The sequence below is a fragment of the Hirundo rustica genome, chromosome 8 (assembly GCF_015227805.2).
Source record: "Hirundo rustica isolate bHirRus1 chromosome 8, bHirRus1.pri.v3, whole genome shotgun sequence".
Lineage (NCBI taxonomy): Eukaryota > Metazoa > Chordata > Aves > Passeriformes > Hirundinidae > Hirundo > Hirundo rustica.
In genome coordinates this window covers 30,423,006-30,442,348 of record NC_053457.1, presented here as the reverse complement: position 1 = coordinate 30,442,348, position 19,343 = coordinate 30,423,006, and the positions used below count along the sequence as shown (strand labels likewise).

Here is a 19,343-nt window from a genome sequence, read left to right as displayed (position 1 = left end):
TGCGATAGGATGGAGAATTGGAGGTACAAAAAGGTAAAGATCACGGGCTGGTTTAAGAACCATTTACTAGAAACAGCAATGGCTTAAGAAAACGAACAGTAAGAACGATGATAATAACAGTGTGCGAGACAGGCGAACGACTCACACGGCGCCCAGCGCCCCCGGCAAACCCCCCTGTGCCCCCGGTATCGTTTGAGGCTCATTTGGAGAAAGGGCTTTGTGGAGCTCGCCCCGCGATCCCCTCCCGACCCCGATCCGCCTCACGACCCTGTTTCACGATCCCTTCAGGGTACGGGTCCCATTTCCCCCCGCGCTTCTTCCGCGATTCGGTCACGATCCCGTTCCCGATCCCGTGCCCCGTCGCTCCGGTGCCGGTGCCGGTCTCGGTCCCGAGGCCCCGTCGCTCCGGTCCCGGTGCCGATCCCACTCCCGGTCCCGATCCCAATGCCCCGTCGCTCCGGTCCCGATCCCGATCCCGATCCAGGTCCCGGTCTCGGTCCCGAGGCCCCGTCGCTCCGCTGCCGGTGCCGGTGGCGCCGGGCGGTTCGCGCGCGCGCCGGGCGGGGTTTCCGCTTCCGCCGCCTCCGTCCGGGCGCGCGCGGGCCCCTTTCCCTCCCCTTCCCCTGGCGCTCCCTCCCTTTCCGGCCGCGCGTGCCGCCTGGCTGGAGCTCGGAGCCGCCGCCGCCCCGTGAGGAGCCGCCGCCGCCGCCATCATGCCGGTGTACTTCCAGCGGCCCGAGAACGCCCTGAAGCGGGCGAACGGTCAGTGCGGGCCGCGCCCACACGCACGCACACGGCGCCGGGTCGCCTCCCGCGCCGCTCCCCGGCTCCCGGCCGCCCCCGCCCCGAGACCCCCCGCGGCCGGGCCCGCCCGGGAGAACCCACCCGGAATCCCCCGGCGCTGAGGGCAGGCCGCCCGGGAGCGCCCGCCCGGGAGGGAGCGGCCGGCGCGGGGGAAGGGCCGGGCCGGGCCGGCGCGGCCGCGCCGCATGGCGGAGGGGAGGGAGGCCCGGCGGGTGCGGGGAGCGGGCCCGGCCCCGCCTCCCGCTCCCCTGGGCCCCATGTCCGCCTCCGGACGAAGGGGGAGCCGCGGCGGCCGGGGCCGGCACGGCCTCATCCCGCGGGCCCGAGCCGGCCGGAGGGCTGGGGCGGCCGAGGCTGGGCATGAGCGGGCCGGACCGCGCTGCCCTGCCGGGGTGATCTCAAACCCGGGCTGAGCCCGGGCGCTGAGGGCTTCGTGTGTTGTATCCCGTCCTTCATATGACTCCGGTGAGAACGCAGATGGTAAAACTCCTTCGCTGCTGCACAGACTGATAATACTGGTTTGCCCCTGGAAGACCAACTAAAGGAGACAATTCAGTGCTGTAGCCGTCAATTGCTGACTGCCACATAAGAGCTGGACTGGTTATATTTATCAGCTGGCTCATTTCGGGTCAAACATATGGCTTTGACGCTTCTGTTTTTTTATAGTATCCTATTTTAAGCCCTTAGCAAGGCCATTTAGACCCTTCATTGTCATAGGGCTAATGGCAAGCTGACGCTTTAAGACATCCACAATTTACAGATGATGTATGGGTCTGGAAATGACAGCAAAAGAGACTCTGTGGTCTGGGGACTGTGCGTTGTTCAAGTACTTAGTATACTAACAAGAAAATGTGAAAGTACTGCACGTCCTCAAAATTTTTAATCAAAAATTCATTGTAAAAATATTTTCCACAAAGATTAAAAGATGAAAGATAAAATCAGCTCCAATCAGCATTCAAGGATGAAGAAGATATGTTGTATCAGTCCTTTCACTGCAAAAGATGCACCTACCATTATGTATAAACTTTATTTATACTTGCAAATTCTTGGGTAGAGTAAGTGGTACTTGGTGTGCAAGTCATATTTCTGGAGTATTGATTTTAAACTGCTCATTATTATTATTGATGCTTTCCTGCTATTTAAGTTCACATTTCTTACCTCTGCAAGTCTGCTAGTTTATGTTGAAGTGAAGGAGTGGAGTTGAATTGAAGGGTGGGACCTGAAGGGGGTGTTTCTCCAGACAGATGCTGGCAATCCTGAATTTCAGGGGACTGAATGGAAAACATGACAAGCAGTGCCAAGTCTTACAAACTGCAGGGGCTCAATCTTAGCACAGCCAAGCATAATAAAGGGTGGAAAGTCATACTTCAGGCAGACTGTGTTGCAGGAAGCAGTTTAATGTTAAACTGACATTTCAAATGGGGACATTCAGTGCAGTTTCCAGAGTTTTGGGGTGTGTTTTATATTTAAGGCTCAAGTGAGCATCAGAAACACTTCATTTTCTCAGTGACTTCATATAGAGGTGATGTTTGGAAGAGCATGAAAGATTTTACGTGTATACAGATATGTAAGAAAAACATTTTTATATTGATAAATGTAGGTCAAGGCCAACCCTCAGCTAATGTAAATATTTGGCATTGCTTTGTACTCAGGGAGGTAATGCAACTTTAGAAGTGTTTTATTGTTGCAGATACTAAGCTTGCTCACTATTAGAGATACTGTAAAGCATATGACATCTTTGTCACCTCTTGTAATGACATGTTTTCTCGGATTGAAAACTGAGCTTAATTCAGTGTTTCGGGTTAGCAGTAGGTGAATTGTTGATGTGTATCAGCTGGTTCTTGAACACAGCTTCAGTTGCCACTCTGGATACCTGTTAGCATTTTAAGTAGTATAAAAGAACAAAACTATTAGAAGGTAACTCTTACAGCTACTTATGGACTCAGTTTTACAATTTGTATTTTACAGATCTGAGTTTCCATAAGGTACAGTTCCTACTGCTACTGCAAAGCATGGCATTGTGTGCTGTATTTGATTCTTCAGGTTCATTTTTGTGCTTTTTCTGAAGTATCTCTTAAATTAGCCTTAATTATTTGACTTACTTGTAAGAACCTGCTTGGCCAGAGTTAATTAAAAATTTCAAAACAACATAAATTAATCTTGTGCTTTGTCCAGTTGGGTACCGACCAATGTGGTTGGAGTGCCCTGGCATTGTTGCAGGATTAAACTTGCCTTTCAAATTTATTTTCATAAATAAAATGTAAAGCTGAGCAGTAATTGCCTCAAAAGCAGCTCTGAGATAGAATAGCAATGTAAATTATGGGATGGAGGGTTGCCTCATTAAAATTCCCTTGGTGAGTAAAGTATTGCTGGATACTGTCACACCGTAACTTTGATTATCTTCAGTTGTATCACAGTGCTTTCTTTAGAAAGGAACTTGCTCATCTTCTGCCAGCTCATTATTTACATAAACTGAGCCTTGAATATGAGCTGTTGTGGTCCTTAAATTAAAACCACTCTGCTGCTTTCAGTCTGAACCTTTTGCCATGTTTAACTTCAAATTTGAGATTCCAAAACCTGGAAGCTCTGTCTGATGTCTGAGCCCCTGGAGCAGGCCCCTACTTTAATAGTTTCTGCCATGATTTCTTTAGGAGTGAGTGCTTTCCAAAGTACTTCATGAGAAGTATTGACTCCACCCCTCAGCCTTTAAGAACAGGCACATTTCCCACCGATTGTACTTGACCTCCCTTATCTTTTAAACCTGTTTGCTTCCCATTCTATGTTCATTTCTGCCACTGCCCTGCAGTGCAGAGTATGTTCAGAGCAGGGTCTGTGTGTATGTGGGTCGCTGCCTCAGTGTTTCCAGTGGGTGCTTAGCTGTGTTTTGTGCGAGGCAGAATGTGTGGGATATCAGAGGTGGGAGTTGCTGTGATGCTGAGAGCTCCTGTTAATAGAAGCAGCTGCTCAGGGATGAATAAATGGGGCACTGCTTTCAGCAACAAGGCTGATTTTAAGAGTGCCTGACCCTTCAACTGAACTGCAGCAGCTTTTGGTATAACTTCTGTAAACATTAAACCACTCAAGAGTTAAAAACAACAAAAGAGCAACTTTGCTGAGTGAAGTTTTTTTCTTTCCTCCTCTTCCTCCACCTGAGACCAGGACTTTCAGGCACACTCATGGTGTGTTTTGGACCTTGTTAAATGCCCTTGGTAGGTGCTGTACCCACAAGCTTCCTGGTGGGTATTCTGGGGTGGTTAAAACTGGATATGTGCATTCATACACATTTGTATGTATGAAGCGCTCAGTCGTGCCTGGATGGCTGGAGGGACTTCTCTGCTATCCTAGCACTCCCATGTAGATTTACTGGGTAACATTTGTTTGCCAGTTATGTCATTGAGCGACTGGCACTGAGTTGCCAGGGTTTTTGATCTGGCCAAGTAAATCAAACCATCAATGCCCTCTGGGTAGAGTTGATTAAATTCTGTATGTTTCCTGTGTTAAGCATACAACATGCATCTTCTGGTGTGTAAGTCTTTTGCTAACTGAGACTTTACTTTCAGAATTTCTTGAGGTTGGCAAAAAGCAGCCTGCCCTTGATGTTCTCTATGATGTTATGAAAAGTAAGAAACACCGAACATGGCAGAAAATCCACGAGCCAATTATGCTGAAGTACCTGGAGCTCTGCGTGGATCTGCGCAAGAGTCACCTGGCAAAGGAAGGATTGTACCAGTACAAGAATATTTGCCAGCAGGTATGGCTTTTGATTTTTTATTGTTCCTATTTATAGCAAGCATGGTATCTGTCAACTGGTATAATTTAAAAGTAACTGTTTTATCCTGAATTAGGATTAACCTGCCTTTTAGATGTTCTTGGGTTTATAGTGGTTACATTTTAAAAGATTTGTTGCCTGCTGTGGGTAGAAACATCTTCCCATTTTTTGCCTTTGGTGTAGGTTAACATCAAATCTTTGGAGGATGTTGTTCGAGCCTATTTAAAATTAGCTGAAGAGAAAACAGAAGCAGCTAAGGAAGAATCCCAGCAGATGGTACTGGACATAGAAGACTTGGATAACATTCAGACTCCAGAAAGGTGTGCAGCCTGTCTTTAAAACGTAGCAATTCAGAGAAAGTATCCTTATTTTCATTCACAAAGCTGAGCTATATATGTGGTAGACTTGAAATTGAATACTAGTGGTGTTCTAGAGGTTTTAAGGGAAGAGATAAAAGCAGGAATTTTACATTGAATTAAATCCTAAGTCTGAATAAAGAAAAGTGAAGAAAGCAAACAGTAAGGGATAGAAAATCTAGATGCAGTGGGAGTGGTTCTGGGAGTTGGGTCACCACTTTAAAACTCTCTAGTGGAAGTTGGATGCAAAAAAGAGGAGGTGACAGACGTATGTTGACGGGGGGGCAGTGCCATTCATGTTATTTCCAGTGCCTGAAATTGTTACAGAGGAATCCACTAACAGTTAAACAGTGAAGATTGACTGACCTCTCTTTTCCTTGTTCTCCTTTCTGTAAGAGAGGACTAGAGAACGGATCTTTTCAATCACACTTCTTAACCAAACAAGCACAGTTTCCTTTGTGTTTTTTTAATTCCTGTTTTCTAGACTTCTCATGCTTTTTTGCTGGATTGACCTCTTGATCTGTTAGGAAGAGCACTGGTGGCATGTCGTGTTTAATAGTGTATGTAGTACCCAAGGATGCAAATTAGTACTGGAAATGGTGCAGCAGAAAAGAGTTACAAGGGTTGATACTTTATATTAAAAACAGTTCCAAAAGAATTTTACAAGTGAGGACTCAGGCAAGATGGGTTTTTGTGTTTAACATGTTGAGTGGATTGTTCAACAGAAAGGGATCACGTGGGCCATAGCACTAAATTGATCTCAGTATCTTGGGAATGTTTTCCCCTGTCTTATATTCCTGTGATGAGGGAATGAATTTCTAAATGCAAGATTATCATATCTTACTTCTGACATATTTAAGCATCTTTTTCATGTCAGAATTTGTAAGGGATTTGAAATGTTAATGTGAGTATTCTGGTTTCTGATGTGTGTGGATCATAACACAGCACTTGTGTCACATGTCAGCATGAAGTGAACTCTGGCAGCAGTGTTGGTGACTAAAAGGGAAGTGTCAACAAGTACTAAAGTGTCTGCATTGACACTGATACTCGACTCTAGCAGAGGTACAGGACACAGCTCCCTGCTAGGAAAGGGAAGGTGAAAATCCTGGAGTTAGTTTCCTTCGGTGGATACAAGTTTCTGATGTCTTACCTCTGGAGCTTGAACGTGTCAGTGGGCTATGCAGTGGCCAAAGTTTGAAACATAAAAGTTTGAAATAATTATCTACATCCTTTAAAGGAAAAGAGAGCAGTCTGAGGGACCAGTTTGAAAATAAGCAATAGGCCATTCAGGAGCAGTTAGCTGTTCAGATTTGTCCAGTCTCATCTTAGAACCTGATAAGAAAGTTGATGAGAATTGTAGGGAATAAACCACTTCTCTTTTTTCTCTTTTCTTACCCCACTGCCCTGACTAAAGTGTTCTTTTGAGTGCTGTAAGTGGAGAAGACACTCAGGATCGTACTGACCGCCTGCTTTTGACACCCTGGGTTAAATTTCTGTGGGAATCCTATAGACAGTGTTTGGATCTTCTCCGAAATAATTCTCGAGTAGAGCGCCTGTACCATGACATTGCACAGCAAGGTAGGTGCAAAGGATGGAAACCTCAACTATTATGATGTGGTGTCCCCCCTTAAGGGGAGGTGAAACATCCAGGATTTGTAGATGCTTGTGGTCGAAAGGAACAACAGGAATCAGAGGGTCCTCAAAAGCTTACAAAGTTTTAGTAGTAAGTGACGCTCTTGGCTTGAAATTTGGTGTGTTAGTCCCTGACTTCCCAGTATAAGCACATGGCAGTGGTTTAGGATAAAGGGATAGAGTGGAAGAAGAGAGAGTTAAAGAGAATTAAGGAGAGGGTTAGAGAGAAAGAATGGGAGGGAAAAAGAGAGAAATCACCAGTCTTCACTCCAGTGCTGATCCAGCTGATGGGGGTGCCAGGGCCCTGGGGTGTACACACACCTAGGCTTGACCTTTTCATAGGTAAGTTTCTCACTTGTTATGCAAATCAGTTCTCATGCTCCATCTGTTCTTCTGGATCTTTCTGGAAATGGGTTGGAAGGCTTCATGGGTTTTGGGTGGTCTTGATCCTCCTCTACAGTCCATCCCTTCTGACCTCTTTCCTGCACTTGTGTTGTGCTTATCTGCAGAAGACAGAACAAGGACTAGCTTTTGAGAACTTTGGGATTAATGACAGGGTTTTTGTCTGTGTCATTTCGAGTCATTTGAAAGCTTCATTTGGCTTTACCGTATTTAAATGACTTGAGAATTTTTTTCCTTACATTTTACAAAGCCAAAACATGAATTCGTGCCCTTCACAGGATTTTGTGTGCTCTTAGCTCAGACTAAAAGCTGGAATCACTGCATAAATTAGAACAATTTTAAAGAGACTTAAAGTATTCCCTTTGCTCTTTAAGCTCAATTATGTAGAAACATCTTCATCGTTTGAGGTCAAGATGAAAATGCTCTGCATTGTCACTTACTCATTATGTGTGACAGATTGTATCATGTTTGAGATGTCTTTTGACTGCAAATGAAGGCTCTTCAAGTGTACTGATTTGCATATTTGAATCCCATTTAGAACTACCATGAAGTCACCACTAGTGAACATTTTTTTGTTGACATTATTCCTTTTCGCAGCTTTCAAGTTCTGCCTGCAGTACACGCGGAAAGCGGAGTTCCGCAAGCTCTGCGATAACCTGCGGATGCACCTGGGGCAGATCCAGAGGCACCACAACCAAAGCACAGCCATCAACCTCAACAACCCTGACAGCCAGTCCATGCACCTGGAGACCAGGCTGGTGCAGCTGGACAGTGCTATCAGCATGGAGCTGTGGCAGGTATGCAGCAGGGCTCCCCATCATGCTTGGCCTGCAGCCTTTCCAGAATCTGCTCCACACTGTTCATGTCTCATGGTGGTACATGCAGCAAGGTGAAGAAAGGATAAGAGCTAAAGTATTAATAGCTAGAATATTGAATGCTTAGTCTGGTATTCCTGTACAGCATTTCAAACCAAGTTTTGCTGGTAAGAACTTTTGGAGATTTTTTTTGTTTGGTTCCCCTCCCAGCTTGTTTTGTAGCTTGAATATCTGAATGAAACATGTTTTCAAAAATAGCAAATTCTGAGCAGATAGTTAATGGAGTATGTCCAAATAATTTATTAGGAAAGAAGTATTTCGTTTGATGTAGCTGACAAAACTGAAGGTCGCAGCTTTCGGTAGTATTAAATATTTTATAGTCTTATAACCTTTAATGAATTTATATTTTTCCTTTTTTTGGGTGTTGCAGAAAACTTCCTAACAGCAGTGTATTTGGTTGTTTTGGGGTTTTTTAGGAAGCTTTCAAAGCAGTGGAAGATATTCACGGACTATTTGCGCTGTCTAAGAAGCCCCCCAAACCACAGCTGATGGCAAATTACTATCACAAAGTTTCAACTGTCTTCTGGAAATCAGGAAATGCGCTTTTTCACGCATCCACCCTTCACCGCCTATATCACTTATCGAGAGAAATGCGAAAGAATCTCACACAAGAGGAGATGCAGAGGTGGGGAAAGATACTTGCTGTGATCTTAGAATCTGTTTTTAACCCCCTAGGTTCAAAAATAAGCTAAATTGTACCCCAAAAGAAGCAGATGACATGTATGGCTGTGAGCAGCTCTGTCTAAATTGGCCAGTACTAATTGCCTCAAAAGAAATCTAGAGCAAGGAGGAAGTTTTACAAAGCTGCAGTGTAAGTATTGTGAATATTAGTGTCACCTTAGTTAAGCTTCCTTCTCTTTACTGACTGAGAAGACGTGCAAGTGAATAAAGATCTGGGGGTCTGTTTTCTTTTTCTCCTCTGAGTGGTGGTATTTTCTTCACAAGATTTCACCATTTCCTCTCATGGTGTAGTTGGTGTCTCCTCTGTTATTTCTGGTGTTTTTACAGTTCTGCATCATGGATGCACCTCATTCCTCTCTTGAACTGGCACGTACATGAACGGGAATTAGTAAGTGTGCCCTAGCAGTTCATCTCTTGCGCTTCTGCTTTGTCACCAGGATGTCCACCCGAGTCCTTTTGGCCACCCTGTCCATTCCAATAACTCCAGAGAGAACTGATATTGCTCGTCTCCTGGATATGGATGGAATCATCGTGGAGAAGCAGCGGCGCCTGGCCACACTGCTGGGGCTGCAGGCCCCCCCTACACGGGCCAGCCTCATCAATGACATGGTAGGTCCTGGCCTTCAGGAGAGCAGCTTCAGAACGCTGACTCCTGTTCTTCTAGAGCACCGTGCCTTGCTGTGGGACAGCAGTTTTAAAGCTAAAACAGCTGTATGGTTAATTGGGACTTAATTGCAGATTCACAAGGACTGTTTGGAAATGGCAGCGATAATTAATGCTTGTGTGCGATTCAGTGTAGTCTTTTATGTCACCCAAGCAGCAAATATTGATTTGAAACACTGAGGGGTCTGAAACGTGCTGTGATCTAGAACTCTGGGGTTTTTTTCCAACTCTGAAGTGTGTAATTAACTGAACCAAGTGCTTATTTTTCTGTTTTAAATGTGTTTTGGATAAGCACAAGCCAGATGTCAAATGTTGGACCATATGGATCTAAGTGATTATGAAAGCTTCCTTGTGTTTAATTTGAAGGGATGTTGGATTTATCTATCCTCAGACCTCCCCCAAAGCTCCTAAACAAATTAGACTTCAAGTAATGGGTATTTTCAGAGAATGTTTGAATTTCTTGCAGTCATTTGCACTCATATCTAAAATTTAGTTTCAAAGCTCATTTTACAGTTTGAATTAATTCCTCTTGCAGCACCTCTCCAATCTGCCTGGACTGGGAAAACCCACAATTTAAGTCTTGAGAAATTTAATCATGAACAGAGATGTGTGGTTTTAGTTTGGATATGGGCCTATGTTTCTGTAGCAGGCTTGTGTCTTAGAAATGGCTGAGGATGGTACTCTAGTCTGTTTAACTTGTTTGTTTTTCATCTACTTTTCCATTTTTAACTACATTTAAATGATGTAGTGTAGAATTACTGTCACTGCAGTTAAGAATATAATTAAAAACACATAGTCTCCTGTATTAAAAAAAATCTGTTGCCTGTTTAAATTGTTGAATATGAAATTCTTAAAGCATTAACTATTGGTTAATACTGTATTTATGTTGAGATCTTTGGATTTTTTTTGTTGACTGTAGGTCAGGTTCAACGTAGTGCAATATGTTGTCCCAGAAGTGAAAGAACTTTACAATTGGCTTGAAGTAGACTTTCACCCCCTCAAGCTGAGTGCCCGTGTCAGCAAGGTAAGTTTTTTGTAGCTCTGTGTGTGTAGTAATTTGTCTTGACTAATAGTCTGTTATTTCAATATTGATTTGTGGTAAATATCAACTAGCTTTTTTTATTGCCAGATTTTTCAGTAGTAGCCTTGATTTGGTGAGGTGGCATGACATCCGATAGAGTAAGCTAGGTTATTGAAATAGAATAAAAATTCCCTCAGGTCTTTTGGGTGCAAATTCAGTCCTCAGAGGGCTCCCTAAGGTGGGAACGCATCAGAAGGTTTTGTTGGTGGAGACGTACTGAGTTAATTTTGTTTAAAGGTGCAAAATAAGAACTGTGTGCAGACGTGGGCATATGCTGGCAAGTGGGTTGTGTGCTGAGTGGAAGGATGGACCAATGACTGGTTTTACTATGAAAAGGTAGAGTGTTGGGAGGTAGAATAATGTGAGAGCTGTTGATTAGGTTAGTGTAAATTCTGCAGTTGATGAAGCACATCATGTTCTTTTTCTTTGATAGTGAGAACAAAGATATTTGAGGTGCTAAAAAGAACTTGAAGGTAAATTAGCAGTGTGGTAAATGTTGCCAGTACTGTCAGTCGCCTTCATACAAAAGCTCTCAGCTCTCCTTTGTAGCTAAGTGTTCTGATCAAAGGATGCACTTCAGTGAAACAGTGTCTGGACAGAAGTGCTCTTGTTTTAAGAGCTATAAACTAGAAATGTTACTTTAATGTTGAAGTTTGTACAGGTCAATGCAGATAGAGTAACTTTTCAGACTTTTGATAGGTTCTGAACTGGGTGAAGGACCAAGCTGAAAAGGAACCTGAACTTCAGCTGTACATTCCTCACCTGCAGAACAACACCATCCTTCGCCTTCTGCAGCAGGTATGAGTAAAGATAATACATGTTCCTAAGTGAGTTAGAATATACTTTGGGGGAAGATTCAGTTGGAACCTTTAATGCCGAAGTATTTTTTTTTTATCAAATAGAAGACTGTTTGATCTTCACATACATTTTTCTAATACATAACCCATATCTTCAGTTTGTGCATCATTTAAATACAGCTGTAGCAGCTATACTTGATTGTGGGGTACGGTGGTGTAGTCTCTTCTTTAGATTCTCTTCATTACCTACCAAGCTTCTTAAAACTTATCTGTGGAGTAAGGTCGGGGAGGGGAGTATTTCACTTTGGTTTTTACTTTCTTTTTTATTTGTGTCTAAGCTTTTTATAAAATGCACATTTCATTGACCTGCTTTCGTTACCAGTGATGAGCAGTGTTATTTCTGGTGTGCTAAATAAATCATTGAAGGCTAATTAGCAGCATAGCTGGATGTAGTTACTGCTGCCAGTCTCCTTCATACAAAGCAGCCATTCAGGAAGGGGTTTTAATCTGACTACAGTACAGAAATAAAATCCTCAAACAGTATTTGCAGCTGCATTAATATGTATACATTCATTTGTTGACAATTTAGCGGGTTAACTTTAGGGCCTGTACAACGACTTCCGATTTTCTTTTTATTGAGGAAAATTACCTAATGTTTCTGTTCCCATTCAGGTGGCCCAGATTTATCAAAGCATTGAGTTTGCTCGTCTGTGTACCCTGGTTCCTTTTGTGGATGCTTTCCAGCTGGAGCGTTGTATCGTGGATGCAGCCAGGCATTGTGACTTACAGGTGAGTGCTGTAGAAAGACTCTGTGTGCAGGGATATCTGGGTTCATGGGTATTGCATGTGATGAAAAGGAAATGAGAGGAAGAGGCAAGAGTGATTTGTCTTTCAGTGCTCATTTCATTGAATCATTAAAAGTTCAGCCTCTTCCAGTGATTTTGTTGTTGTTGTTGTTATTGTTTGGGTTTGTTTTTTCCTAAACCACAGAAGTAAAACAAACCTTCATGACAGGGCTGTTTTTCTCCTACTAATTTGGCATTTCTCATAGAGTGGTATGGCAAAATTTTTCAAGTAATTTCTGCTTAGAGCCTCTGACTCATGGGCAGAGCAACAGAGAAATTTTTCAATTAAAAATGCAATCCTTTTTATTCCTTTTTTTCTGTTTTTGCAAAGGTTCGCCTTGATCACACAACTCGGACGTTGAGTTTTGGTTCAGATTTGAATTACTGTACTAGAGAGGATGCTCCACTGGGCCCTCAGCTGCAGAGCATGCCTTCTGAGCAGATCAGAAACCAGCTGACTGCCATGTCCTCAGCTCTGGCTAAGGCTCTTGCAGTCATTAAGCCTCCCCACTTAATGGTAAGTCATTTAAAGTCTTGTGAGAATGTTGACAAAAATTATATTTTAATGAACATGTTTTCTCAGATGTACATTTTACTTCCTTTTTTTTCAGCTTAGTGGTGGTCAATTTTTTGTGCTTTTAAAGAAGTCATTCTTGAAAGCACTCAGCTAGTTAGTTTCTGATCATAACTAAAATATGGCAAAATATACACAAGAGGCTTGAGTTTAAAGTTTTAAGTCTTGCAAATACCCGGTTTAGGATATAACAAATAATAACTGTCCCATATGTGAGCCTAAAGAAGTAGGATTTGTTTAAACTTCTGCATGCATTTTTGAAAATCCAAGAGCGTGCTTCATTTTATTATTCCTGGAGAAGCTGCTGTTGTGAAAAACCTTGGCTGTAACTTTATAAAACAAAATTCCACAGCTCAAGAACTGATCTGTCTTTGTCACTTCCTTTCCTCCTCCCTGGGGCTCTTGGCTTCAAGGTCAGACTCACATTTCAGGTTTTCCTGAGCTCTGTAGCAGCAAGGTGTAAATCAGTCTCAAATCTCCAGCATGTTTCGGCTGTGGCAAGTTAAACCTTCACTTCCTTTACTAGAGCAGTGGTAATTTTTTCATTTGTTTTAAGTTTATGAAAGATTTAATAGCTAACACACCAGATATTTTTTCCATAGGGAAAAAAGGCTGATAACAACATGTCCATGTTAGATTCTCGACAGGTTGAAATGTGAAGTAATATTCTGAAAATCTAAATGCAGAAAGTACAACTATATCATGACACCTAATGCTCACTTCCTTGCATTAGCTTGAAGTGGTTTTATAGTTTTTAAGGTAGAAATATTTCTATATAGGTTTTCCCTTTAAAAGATTTCATTAGTGATTGGTATTAGATTGTCATTTTGAAAGAAAAAGATGTGCTGTAACTATACATTTGTGGATAGAAATGGCAGTTAGTCTTGCACTTGACACTCAGTAGCTGAATAAGACATAAATCCTCATTTAACTTATTAGTGGCCATTACACTTGTAAAATCAGAGAACAGTGTCAAGGTTAATATCAATCTGTGTGGTTAGAGAAGCTACAGAACAAGCTGATATCCTTCTTTCCTTCGTTATTCAGGTCAAAACTTTTCACTTTTGTCAGGTGCTTAAAAGATTTTTATTTGTCACATATCTAATAATTCACAAATTCATTAAATTTGTCTAAAGCTTTTTACTTTTGTGTTTCTGGCACCTCCATTTACCTTTAAATGTGTACAGATCTGCAGCAAAGTATGGATGTTTCAATGTTTTTGCTGAATGCCCTAGAAGTGACAGGTTACTAAAAATATCCCAGTGGGTGCTCACATTTCAGGGGTAGCGTGGCTGGGGCACTGTGGGGAGCTGATTTGGGCTGCAGTGTTTGGCTGGACTCATGGAAATGAGCAGCTCCCTGAGCTGGCACGGTGACACCCGCTCATGTGTGCAGCATGAATGTCCCCCAAGAGCTGTGGGGGTGCTCTGGGGAATGCTGGGGGTGGGAAGGCTGCTGAAGGAACACTCTGTGTTCTGGCATCTAGGAGCCTAGTGTTTTTAATAAGGTAATGAATATGGTTTTAAATACAGTGTTTAAATTGTTGACTTATTTTTTATCATCTGACGAACGGTGTTTTGTGTCAATTAGGATACTTTTTTCTTCTATTAGTGTGTTTGGAAAATAACAAAACCTTAAAGAGACAAAGCAGCTTTGGTGAAGTACAGTACATGTGATACGCTTGCAAACACATACAGAGAGAAACAAGATTGGCCCACACACCCATTGCAGTTAGAGTTCCATATCAATGACATCTGGGTGTACAATATTTTTGGACAAAATATAATACTGTCTTCTACAGACAACTCTCTCCATGTGCACATGCTTCTGGGCAGTTGGTACTGCCTTGGATGCCACTTGGATGCATGATTAGATTTGCCACTACAGCTGTATTTCCGTTCAGTTGGCAAGTTTGGAGAATAGAATTGCACTTTCCTTGAGAAGCATTTGCTTTGCTTTTACTGCCTTTTGAAGAGGGGCTGCTTACATCGTTGTCTTATTCTTAATTTAAATCCAGCAAGAGAAGGAAGAACAACATCAGCTGGCAGTCACCGCCTTCCTAAAAAATTCCCGGAAGGAGCATCAGCGTATCCTTGCGCGCCGTCAAACCATAGAGGAGAGAAAGGAGCGCCTGGAAAGTTTGAACATCCAGCGTGAAAAGGAAGAGCTGGAACAACGGGAAGCAGAGTTGCAAAAAGTCCGGAAAGCTGAGGAAGAGAGGCTGCGCCAGGAGGCAAAGGAGAGGGAGAAGGAGCGGATCCTGCAGGAGCATGAGCAGATCAAAAAGAAAACTGTTCGCGAGCGCTTGGAGCAGATTAAGAAGACTGAACTGGGAGCCAAAGCATTCAAAGATATTGATATTGAGGTAGGGAATTTATTGTTGCAGCGGGGAGTTGTTTAATTGTGTTTTCAGTGTTACGTTGCTGGGCTACCTGAATTTCATGGGTTTGTACTGCAGCCAGTCTTACAGTCTCTCTAAAACAAGACAGTGTAAGTAAACTTTAGTTCTGGGTTTGGGTGGGACCTTTATTACCTGGGGGAATAAAGACCACCTTTTGTGGGAGTTTTTTCTCCTTTTTATGTGGATAACTGTACTTGGTTGTAGGATCTTGAAGAATTGGATCCTGACTTTATTATGGCTAAACAAGTGGAACAGCTGGAAAAAGAAAAGAAGGAACTTCAGGAACGACTGAAGAATCAGGAGAAAAAGGTAAAAAATAGGAAGGGTAAAAGTGTCCACAAAATTTTTTAGTGAATGTGATCTGTGTTGGCACATATATGTGCATACCCACATATATAATACTGGTGTTGGAAATGTTACTGTTTGAAACTAAAGAAAGGGAAAAGTGTTATATACCAATTGGGTCCCTGGTTTCTGTGCAAAAAACCTGTTTTAATTAATGGAGTTGATTTGAAAAAGGACCCTTAAGCTGGATGTGAGCTGAGTCTTAGTTGGGAAGACTTGTAATTAAAAAATGTTCAGAGAAGGAGAGACCATTATGGAGAAGTGAAATTAATTAGCAGTGTTTGTCATCACTGAAAGAGAAGACACTCCATTGCTAGAGCCCTCCTAGATGGCAGAAAAGGATCTGTCTGAAACATGGGTAGCTATAAAAGTGTGAGAAATGTGTCATAATAAATAGAAACACATGACCTGGGCAAGGTGAAACTCAGCCAGGGCTTCCTGCTGTACTCAGGAATGAAACAGTTGGAGACTCAGATCACTTAGAAATGGTTTAAAGAAAGATGGCAAGTCACCTGAGTGAATATGAACTACCAGGAAAAGTCAGTGCAGCTTCTATAAAATGAATGTTAGCAAAGGCTTTCTCTTAGAGTTCTCTGAAGCTGTCAAAGCAAACATGACTAAGACTGATCTGATAGGTGTTACTAAGTTGGATTTCAAAAAAAAGCTTTTTACAAAGTTCTTCACAAAAACCCCGACTTAGTAGTGTGACAAAAGAAAGTCTTTGAATTATGTTCTGGTTAGATAGATTTAAAAACTTTATATAGGGAAAGCAGGGCAAAGAATCCCTCAGTCTTTGGCTTTGCATATTAAATGATGGGCTTCAAACTTAACATTCTTTGCCGGCAGCGAGAGTTTAGTTCTTCTGCATTTTGAGTGCTGTCTGCAGTTCTATGCTCCTTATGTCTGAAAGGATGCAGCTAAACTGGAAGCTTGACAGGAGGCCAACAAGAATTATCAGTTATGCAGATTAGCTTCTGTAGGAGAAATGTCTTCATAAAATAGTACCCCTCTGACCGATTTGTAGAGAGGATGTGGTGCCAGTCTGTAAGAGTGTACCTGTTGTAGTTGTTCTTGCACTACCTGCAAGGGGTAGTGGAGTGAGGAGCATCAAATGAAGCCAGCAGGAGCCATGTTCAGAGCTGTTTGTAAGTAGAAGTTCGATCTTCATGCTGTGAGCCACAGACACGCAGGAGTTCTTTCCAAAGTACATCGTTGTATGTGAAAAGCTTTGAGTTCAGAAGGACGAGAGAGGAAATCCAGTAATGTTTAAAATATAAAAATACTTCCAACACAGAAAATGCTGGGAGGTGTAAATGGATGATCCTGAGAGAGTTGTGATGTGCCTGTCTCCATTCCTGCATCCTTGCCTGTGAGTGCACTTAGTTAGTTGGTAGTGGTAGAGGCAGGTTCTTGGTTAGGTTGACCTTAGATGGTCCAGTGTGGTTGTTGCTATTTTGCCATAATATATCAGATATATTGGAGAAGTCTCCAGAAATCAGGGGTTTGTTTATGTGTGCATTATGTCGCGCTAAAGATGTGTTACCTTTACTCAGATTGACTACTTTGAAAGAGCGAAGCGCTTGGAAGAAATTCCCTTAATAAAGACTGCCTATGAAGAACAGAGAGTGCGTGATATGGAGCTGTGGGAGCAACAGGAAGAAGAAAGGGTAAGAATTTTTTGTTCAGTTGATAAAGTGCATTAGCAATGCATGAAAAATAGTGGGTTTTGCACTGTTTGTTTTTTTTTTTTTCCCCCTAGCTCTTCCCAAAAAAGAAAGAAAGCTTTGTGATTTCACTGTTCTAGTAACAGCAATTTCTTCTGTCTTTGCTCTGAAAGGGGAAGAGAAAATTTCTCCTTCTAATGGCCTGGGTAGATTGAATCCAAATGTATAGTAAAGTTATACTTTGTGTATTTTCTGTTTCAGATCACCACCCTGCAGCTGGAGCGTGAGAAAGCCCTTGAGCACAAGAGCAGACTCTCCAGGATGTTGGAGGATAGAGATTTATTTGAAGCCAGACTCAAAGCATCACGACGAACAGTTTATGAGGTACATGAGATGTGACATTGCTATCAAAGTACACCCCTAAAGTGAGGAACTAAAACTGACCCAGGGATTCTTCATGAAACTAGAAACAAATTAATATTTTAAATGCTTCAGAACTGTGGAATTGCTCATTTTTTGCTTTGACTTTTAAATTAGATTTCACACACCCATTCCTAGGTAGTATCACTTAAAATTTTTGAAGTTTTAGAAGTTTCTGGGATAACTTTTATGGAAAAGACGGGTAAATTGTTTATTTCAGTTCGGCTATTAGTAAGGGATCACTGGGTGTCATAAAGGCAGGCAGCTGTGTCTGCCTGTTTATAGCTTTGAGTATTTGACTATGTTGCAGTAAAAACTGGCATTACCAATAAAAGGTAGAAGAGATGTTATGTTAATATAATTTAGTAACTGTATATGATTCTTTGCAATAATAGCGATGATTTTGGGAATAAATATGTTTAAGGTACACCTAAATTATTATTTAGGCAATTCCTTTTCTAAAAAAGCAGGTAAAGGACTAATACTGTGCATGATGATATGAGTGTCTTTCTTCTACGTTGGAGGGTATTGTCTAACACAAAATTAATCTCAGAAGAGACTGAAATGGTGAACAGGTGGTTTTTCAGTGGAGCAAAACGAATGTATTGCAGTTTGTTTGTGTTTCTGTGTAGCTTTATTTAGCAGTTTTTGTTAAATGCCCAGCTCTTAGCCATTACAGCTGTGGTGTTCTGAGGTGTATTGTTGGTATTTCAGGATAAGCTCAAGCAGTTCCAGGAGCGGTTGGCAGAGGAGAGGCGCAACCGTCTGGAGGAGCGCAAGAAGCAGCGCAAAGAGGAGAGACGCATCACCTACTACAGGGAGAAGGAGGAGGAGGAGCAAAGGCTACGGGAAGAGCAGCTGCTAAAAGGTGTGATGGAGAATGTCTCCATTTCGTCCTTTGCATCCTTGAGCCTTTCCATTTTGTAACACAGCTGATGTCTGGTTCTCCTGTTTCATGAGTTTGGAGGAAGTCTTTTCAGCTCCCAGTTGTTGCACCTTCTTGCTTACCTGTGCAGCATAGACAGGAAGGTGAAGCTTTGTAGCTCCTAGACATGAGTGAAGGAGGAGATGAAGTAAGGGAGGCTAATGAAAAAAATGAGCCTTAGCCTATAGTTGGAGTTCTGGACGTTCGTTGTGCACATCTTAAAGAGAAAAGAAAGGAACACTGGTGTCAGATCAAGAGCTCCAAAACTGTAAATGACTCACACACCTTTCTTTGTGAATTGTTTTGTCTGATAGCCTTAATAGCCTGTTTCAGGGCTTTAGAGGAGAAGGTGTGGTTGGCAAACTGCAGGATGAATTTCTGCCCGGTTTGTCAATTGGAAGATGAAGATTTTATGTATCGGAGTTCGTCATAATGCAGTATTTAAAAAACAAACAAAAACGAAGCAGTCGTGAATATCAAATTTCTGATGCTGGTAGCTGAATTTTTGTTTGACCATTTCTAAGGAAGAGATCCTCTGCTATGTTTGAGGTAGTTAGTGATATTTTAGTTGCTACAGTTATGGTCTGAACATTGAATTAGCAGACAGGTATTGGAACCTTTTCTTTCCTGTTGGCTGTTCAAGAAGTCTCATTAATGGATGTATCGGGGTCCTTTTCCTATTGCCTTTGAGTTAGGAGACTTGCAGAGAGCGGGTTCTGTGGTTAGCTAAACGCACCATATGAAATGCTTGTATTTTTAAGTGTTTATTTTTTTACAGAGTCCAAGGGGAGAGATTGTACCGTGTAACCCTTGGGTGGATACAGCAAAGTAATGGAATTTGTGTTGGTAGTAAGTTCTCTGTGTGTTTCCAACTGTGCAGAGCGTGAGGAGAAGGAGCGCATCGAGCGCGAGAAGCGCGAGCAGGAGCAGCGGGAGTACCAGGAGCGAGTCAAGAAACTGGAGGAACTGGAGAAGAAAAAACGTCAAAGAGAAATGGAGATAGAGGAACGAGAGCGCCGCCGAGAAGAAGAAAGGAGAGGTCTGGATGACCCATTCTCAAGGAAGGTGGGTAATACCTGCAGGCTTGTTTCTTTCTGACTGCTCCTTCT

The 19,343-nt window shown here is 42.4% G+C and overlaps 1 protein-coding gene and 2 non-coding genes across 3 annotated transcripts in view; all 3 read left to right on the top strand.

Moving 5' to 3' along the window:
* Nucleotides 1-622: 622 nt before the first annotated feature.
* The window catches only part of EIF3A (eukaryotic translation initiation factor 3 subunit A), a 28,277-nt gene continuing 9,556 nt past the window's right edge, over nt 623-19,343 (top strand). Inside the window, exons 1-17 of the mRNA XM_040070850.2 lie at nt 623-762; nt 4,365-4,555; nt 4,757-4,893; nt 6,344-6,507; nt 7,561-7,760; nt 8,255-8,463; nt 8,957-9,128; nt 10,102-10,206; nt 10,963-11,061; nt 11,733-11,849; nt 12,237-12,422; nt 14,497-14,844; nt 15,085-15,189; nt 16,779-16,892; nt 17,151-17,273; nt 18,024-18,177; nt 19,115-19,299. Coding sequence (XP_039926784.1) covers nt 714-762; nt 4,365-4,555; nt 4,757-4,893; nt 6,344-6,507; nt 7,561-7,760; nt 8,255-8,463; nt 8,957-9,128; nt 10,102-10,206; nt 10,963-11,061; nt 11,733-11,849; nt 12,237-12,422; nt 14,497-14,844; nt 15,085-15,189; nt 16,779-16,892; nt 17,151-17,273; nt 18,024-18,177; nt 19,115-19,299 — 2,658 coding nt within the window. The 5' untranslated portion in view covers nt 623-713. The remainder of the gene's footprint in view (nt 763-4,364; nt 4,556-4,756; nt 4,894-6,343; nt 6,508-7,560; nt 7,761-8,254; nt 8,464-8,956; nt 9,129-10,101; nt 10,207-10,962; nt 11,062-11,732; nt 11,850-12,236; nt 12,423-14,496; nt 14,845-15,084; nt 15,190-16,778; nt 16,893-17,150; nt 17,274-18,023; nt 18,178-19,114; nt 19,300-19,343) is intronic.
* On the top strand, nt 10,668-10,791 carry LOC120756237 (small nucleolar RNA SNORA19). Its single transcript, XR_005702091.1, has one exon. It is a non-coding gene; the product is annotated as a small nucleolar RNA SNORA19 (small nucleolar RNA).
* Nucleotides 11,410-11,542, top strand: LOC120756236 (small nucleolar RNA SNORA19). Its single transcript, XR_005702090.1, has one exon. It is a non-coding gene; the product is annotated as a small nucleolar RNA SNORA19 (small nucleolar RNA).